General features: G+C 41.1%; 1 protein-coding gene across 1 annotated transcript; it reads left to right on the top strand.

The window, feature by feature from the left end:
- The first annotated feature begins 5,604 nt into the window (after nt 1-5,604).
- Nucleotides 5,605-6,675, top strand: LOC135115616 (protein rtoA-like). Its single transcript, XM_064032544.1, has 3 exons — nt 5,605-5,826; nt 6,172-6,266; nt 6,297-6,675. The coding sequence occupies exons 1-3, from the start codon at nt 5,605-5,607 to the stop codon at nt 6,673-6,675; spliced, it is 696 nt and encodes a 231-aa protein (XP_063888614.1).
- Nucleotides 6,676-6,961: the final 286 nt, after the last annotated feature.

Raw genomic sequence — 6,961 nt, 5'->3', positions numbered from 1 at the left:
CATCATCATCATCACCATCATCATCATCATCATCATCATCATCTACTAATATTCCTCCTGAGGTGAGGAGGAGGAGGAGGAGGAGGAGGAGGAGGAGGAGGAGGAGGAGGAGGAGGAGGAGGAGGAGGAGGAGGAGGAGGAGAAGGAGGAGGAGGAAGAGGAGGAGGAGGAGGAGGAGGAGGAGGAGGAACACAAAGGAAGTCCAAACAGCAACAGAACTTGAGTACCAGGCTGTTTGGGTAACTATTTTAGTCTATTAGTGGGAGAGACAGGATAGCAAAGAAGAAGGCTCCTCCCCACCCCCTCCCCCGCCCTCCAGCCGAAGCTGACCGGAAAAGGGAATTGGTAGAATACTGTATAGATAAAAACAACATTGAATTTAAGAGGAAAGTAAGAAAGAGATGATGTCACTTGTACCACATCTAATCTACATACAGTCGTAATATTTGTGTCACGTGATGAGGCGCTTCCTTTACCTTAAATATGACTGAGTGGGATACAATTTTTACTAGATGACTATAGTGATGGGCTAGTTGCTCTGAGAGAACTCCGTTCCTTTTACCATTACTGTGACGGGGCCAGCAGCAAGTCGCTAAGGAACCAAGCCATCACTAAGGTCTCTTTAATCCGATTAATTTTCTTTGTTGTTAGTTGTTTTTCTCCCTTAGTGGAATATTCCCCCATCAGATGACAGACAGCACGGGGTGAACGTGTTCGTTATTCACACATGACCAGTGACAACCGGGATGAGTTTCGAGATAGTTGTCAAGAAGGTTTTAAATGAATCCACAGTATTTGAGTTAACGACACTGGATGGGAGACAATTCCAGACGTTTATTACACGATTAAAGAAAAAAATGTTTGGCTTCGTTTGACTGAAATCGCTTACCTTTTAATTTGAAGCCATTGCTTGTTGTAACATTTGTGTGGTAATGTTAGGCAGAGTTCAGGACTCATATTTGTGAAACCCTTAACAATTTTGTAAAGCAATATCAGCTCCCCTCTTAGTCAGCGTTTGGATAGGGACAATAAATTTAGTGTTTTTTAGGCGTTCCTCGTAAGGCTTATTGCGAAGCCTTGGGACAATTTTTGTTATTCTATGGTGGACTTTTTTTTCTAATTTTTCAATATTTTTTTTGTAATAAGGTGAGCAAAACTGTACATTATATTCAAGACGTGGACGTGCAGGTGAGTTATACAATGTCAAGATTATTTTCTCAAGACTTGAAAGTGAAAGATCTTCCTATGAAGTCTATTAATTTATTGTCAGTTTTAATGACTTGAGTGCAACGTTTGCTTGGCTTAAGATGTGTTGACACTAAAACTCCCACATCTTCCTCAGCATCCACACTTCTGACGCGGTTGTTACCCGCTGTATCATTTTCTTGCAGGTTGCTGTTTCCGATGTGTAATACGTGGCATTTATCAAAATTAAGGTTCATAAGCCACTTTTCTGACCATTCAGTGAGAGTGTCTGTGTCATTCTGAAACACTTGACGTTGGGTTGGTGAGTCAGCCTTGTTAGCAATCTTAGTATCATCTGCGAATTTTGACAATTTACTTATGACCCCAACGTTATTGTTCATTGATATATACCGTGAAGAGTATCGGTCCTACGACTGATCCTTGAGGAACGCCACTACTTACATTTATCCAACTTGAAGATTTACCATTGGTTACTACTCGCTGTTCGCAGTCTACCAACCAATCCTCTGTCCACGCGGCGAGGTCACCTGATATGCCGTGGGCTTTTACTTTATGCAGGAGGCGCTCATGAGGAACTTGATGAAATGCTTTCTGAAAACCAGAATAAACTCCATCTACTGGCCTGGTATTATCCTACATATTATACACCTCGTGGAAGAAATCAGGTAAATTTGTTAGGTATGAACGTTAGTCTCTGAAATCGTGTTGAGTGTCCTTTATAACATTATTACTTACCAAGAATTTTACTGTTTTATTCCTTATTATTGATTCCTAAAGCTTTCCCACTGCTGATGTGAGGCTTATGGGACGGCAATTTTGAGATTGGAATTTGTCACCTTTTTTTTTTAAAGATAGGTGTAACATTTGCACGTTTCCATTCATAAGGTGCTTGTCGTGTGTTTAACGCCTTTTTGAATGATATGGATACAGGCTTGGCAAGCTCATTTTTAGCCTCCTTCAATATTCGTGGGGAAACTTTATCTGGTTCTACTGTTTTGTTTATTTTAATTTTATTGATCGCACGTAAGATTTCATTTTCCTGGAAGGTACACGTGTTCAAAAAGGAATTGTTATTTAGGGTTTGAGTGAGTGGCAGATACTCAGAATTTTTCTCTTTAGTGAATATGGATGCAAAATCGGAGGAGGAGGAGGAGGAGGAGGAGGAGGAGGAGGAGGAGGAGGAGGAGGAGGAGGAGGAGGAGGAGGAAGAGGAGGAGGAGGAGGAGGAGGAGGAGGAGGAGGAGGAGGATGGTGATGAACAAGCAAACACACAGACAGACAACCAGCGCCACCTCGTGCATCCAAGCCTTGCATTCTGAAACGCCGTGTTCTCTAATCAGGACTGTTTTCAAAGGCCACGGACGGAGATGATGAGTCAGGTCCTCATGGGTGTTTTTCCCACTGACGATGTCAAATCCTTCTTAAACGATCAATAGAATCAAGAAAACAACCCTGAAAAATCAAAATAACTCCCCCTACAGTCTGTCAGACTACCTATAGAATCAAGTAAGCACCCTTTCAAACACCAATAACTTCCAGTACAATTTTTTAAGCTATCAATGGCATCATGAAAGCACCTTTGAAAACCTCTTAACTTCCAATACATCCTATGAAATTATCACTAGAATTAAACAGCCTTTAAAACCCCATTTACTTAACAGTCTGTAAAGATATCACTAGCAAAGAAAACACCCTTGGAAACCCCAATAACTTCCAATAAAGCCTGCTAGATTAATACACCACCAGAATCACCAAAACTCCACTCTAAACCCCAGTAGCTTCCACGGCACCTGAGTGAGAGATTAAAGACAATTAAAGGAGAGGAGTTGATGAGACAAAAACCTTTCATTAAAACAGCCAGGAGAACACAGCCAGAACACAACCAAAAGGACACAGCCAGGAGAACGAACACGGGAGAATGCAGCCAGAACACAGTCAGGAGAAAAAGGAAAGGAGAATGAAGAAAAGAACACAGACAGGTGAACAAAGCTAAGTAAATACAGCACAGACACAACATTTAGTATAAGCACACGTTACACGAAGCAATGAAAGAAATAGACACATTCTCTCCAACTCTTTCCCTTTAATTAACTGTGAATATTTCCTTATTTTTTTCCTCTCACCAACTTGATTTCAATTTTCTTTTTTTCATTTTTCTCTCCCTCTTTTTTTCTTTCACTTTTTTTCTTCCTCCCTTTTCCTCCTAAAGTATAATACGCTGTGTATTGTGAATCGATCTTAAAATATGTGTATTTCCGTGTGTGTGTGTGTGTGTGTGTGTGTGTGTGCGTGTGTGATAGAATAGGAAAAAAGATGGAGAGTAAGGAATAAAAAAATAAAATAAATGAAAAAGGGAGCTACAGTTAAGAGCGCAGGAGTTTCGCAAGCCTTACTCTGGTGCCTCCTTTGTTTGCTGCTTAGAGGCCTCGCTAACGTAAATACACACACACACACACACACACACACACACACACACACACACACACACGTACATACAAGTTACCTTGCAAATGGAGTTGACAATTAGACTTTAATGGTAACAGTAACGCCACAATCAACACCACTCTCTCTCTCTCTCTCTCTCTCTCTCTCTCTCTCTCTCTCTCTCTCTCTCTCTCTCTCTCTCTCTCTCTCTACCAATATATCTATTTGTCTCTTACTAGTTTCTATCTTTGGTTTCTTAGAGAGAGAGAGAGAGAGAGAGAGAGAGAGAGAGAGAGAGAGAGAGAGAGAGAGAGAGAGAGAGAGAGAGAGAGAGAGAGAGAGAGAGAGAGAGAGAGAGAGAGAGAGAGAGAGAGAGAGAGAGAGAGAGAGAGAGAGTGCTCGATGCATTTGCACCAGGTATCGTGGTTAACATAATAAATACATAAATAAATAAATATGTTGTGTGTGTGTGTGTGTGTGTGTGTGTGTGTGTGTGTGTGTGTGTGTGTGTGTGTGTGTGTGTGTGTGTGTGTGTGTGTGTGCGCACACTGAAATACACCAGGATAAAATATACAGAAATGAAGAGCAGAATTTCTCTCTCTCTCTCTCTCTCTCTCTCTCTCTCTCTCTCTCTCTCTCTCTCTCTCTCTCTCTCTCTCTCTCTCTTGTTTCTCCATCTTCCATGTACTCTTCTTTCCCAGTTCCTTGTTTCTTAGAACATCAGTACACACATACACACACACACATTCTCTCTCTCTCTCTCTCTCTCTCTCTCTCTCTCTCTCTCTCTCTCTCTCTCTCTCTCTCTCTCTCTCCCTCTCTTTCATCTTTCCTTATCTTTATTCTACTGTTTTTCACCTTCCCTCCCTTAGTCCTTCCTTCCGCCCTCTCTCCCTCCCTGCCTCCCTTCCTTCCTTCTTTCCTTCCTGCCCATCTTTCCCTCCCCCCTCCTCCCCCTCAGCCCCAGCCATCCAAGGACTCGCTATGCACGTCACACGATATTTTTTTCCCACTCTGACTTTAATATTTCTTCGCTATCTTTTTTTTTTCCACATTTTAAAAACCTTTTATTTTTTTCTCACACTTTTTCCCAGACCTCTAATATTTCTTGCCGACCACTTTTTTTTTTCTTCCCCACATTTACGAGTGTTTCTTTTTCTTTTTCGTTTTTTTTTTCGTTCATTTTGGTTGTCTGTTTCAGCTGCTTCCGTTCACTGGGTCTTTTCATGTTGTTGTTGTTGTTGTTGTTATTTATATATTTTTTTATTTATTATCTATTATTTTTGTTTTTATTTATTTATTTATTTATTTACTTTATTTATTTATTAATTTGTTTATCTATTTATCTATTTATTTATTTATTTATTTATTTATTTATTTGTGTGTGTGTGTGTGTGTGTGTGTGTGTGTGTGTGTGTGTGTGTGTGTGTGTGTGTGTGTGTGTGTGTGTGTGTGTGTGTGTTGTTTTCATTTTTTTCTCTCTTTTTTGACGTTTTAATATTTTGTTTTGTTTTGTTTTGTTTTCAGGAATATCTAGTTCCTTTAATTTTTGGTTCTCTTTTCTTTTCTTTTCTTTTTTTTTTTTGCGTTTTATCTATTTATTATTTTTTTTTTTCGCTTTGTTTTGTTTTAAGAAATATTTTGTTCTTTTCACATTTGTTGCTTTTTTTTTATGTTTTAAGAAATAATTTTGTTTTATTTTTTTCATTTTTTTGTTGCTGTTTTCGTTTTTTTTTCCTTTTTTTCACGTTTTAAGAAATGTTTTGTTTTGTTTCGTTAACGATTTTTTTTTTTCATTTTTTTTGTCCATGCTTTCCATTTTCCTTCTCTTGTTTTATTTTAAGAAATACATTGCTTTCATATTTTCTGTCCTTAACCTTATTTTTTTTTCTTTTTGGCGTTTTGAGAAATACTCTTTTCCCTGAAGATCATTTGGTAAGTAAAATTTTGCCTGAAGCAACACTGCAATTGTCGATGACACTCAGAACACGACACTGCAACACTGCAACACAGGGACACAGCAACACAGCAACACAGGGACACAACAACACAGCAACACAGGGACACAGCAACACAGGGACACAGCAACACAGGGACACAGCAACACAGCAACACAGGGACACAGCAGCACAGGGACACAGCAACACAGCAGCACAGGGACACAACAACACAGCAACACAGGGACACAACAACACAGCAACACAGGGACACAACAACACAGCAACACAGGGACACAACAACACAGCAGCACAGGGACACAGCAACACAGCAACACAGGGACATACCAACACAACAACACAGGGACACAACAACACAGCAACACAGGGACACAACAACACAGCAGCACAGGGACACAGCAACACAGCAACACAGGGACATACCAACACAACAACACAGGGACACAACAACACAGCAACACAGGGACACTGCAACACAGCAACACAGGGACACAACAACACAGCAACACAGGGACACAACAACACAGCAGCACAGGGACACAGCAACACAGCAACACAGGGACATACCAACACAACAACACAGGGACACAACAACACAGCAACACAGGGACACTGCAACACAGCAACACAGGGACACAACAACACAGCAACACAGGGACACAGCAACATAACAACACAGTAACACAAGGACACAACAGCACAACACAGGGACACAGCAACACAAAAACACAACACAGCAACACAACAACACAGACACAGCAACACAGGGACACCGCACCACAGGGACACAACAACACAACACAGGGACACAACAACAAAATACACAAAAATCACAAAGACAGCAACACAGGGAGACAGCAACACAGGAACACAGGAACACAAAAACACAACATGGACTCAACAACAAAACACAGCAACACAACACAGTAACACAGCATTACAGCAACACAGGGACACAGCAACACAGCAACACAGGGACACAACAACACAGCAACACAGGGACACAGCAACACAGCAACACAAAGACACACCAACACAACAACACAACACAACACAGGAAAGGCAACAACATAACACAACAGCATAGCAACACAGTAACGCCTGCTCCTGTCTATTTACGCTTGTGTTGACTCAATGTTTTGTTTGTACTGCTTCCAGGGTAGGAGGGGAGGCAGGTGTGTGTGTGTGTGTGTGTGTGTGTGTGTGTGTGTGTGTGTGTGTGTGTGTGTGTGTGTGTGTGTGTGTGTGTGTGTGTGTGTGTGTGTGTGTGTGTGTGTGTGTGTGTGTGTGTGTGTGTGTGTGTGTGTGTGTGTGTGTGTGTGCGAGCATCTCTCTTCCTTTACCTATCAATCAACACACACAGTCCCAGGCTT

This window comes from Scylla paramamosain, chromosome 29 (genome assembly GCF_035594125.1).
Source record: "Scylla paramamosain isolate STU-SP2022 chromosome 29, ASM3559412v1, whole genome shotgun sequence".
In the NCBI taxonomy this organism is placed as follows: Eukaryota; Metazoa; Arthropoda; class Malacostraca; order Decapoda; family Portunidae; genus Scylla; species Scylla paramamosain.
Note: the sequence above shows the minus strand (reverse complement) of the source record. Positions and strands in the feature narration are given on the sequence as shown.

Coding starts and splice junctions, on each gene's coding strand:
- LOC135115616 (XM_064032544.1), top strand. CDS start 5,605: ATGACACTCAGAACACGACACTGCAACACTGCAACACAGGGACACAGC. Junction 5,827..6,171: donor CACAGGGACACAACAACACA/GCAACACAGGGA, acceptor ACAACAACACAG/GGACACAACAACACAGCAAC. Junction 6,267..6,296: donor CACAGCAACATAACAACACA/GTAACACAAGGA, acceptor AGCACAACACAG/GGACACAGCAACACAAAAAC.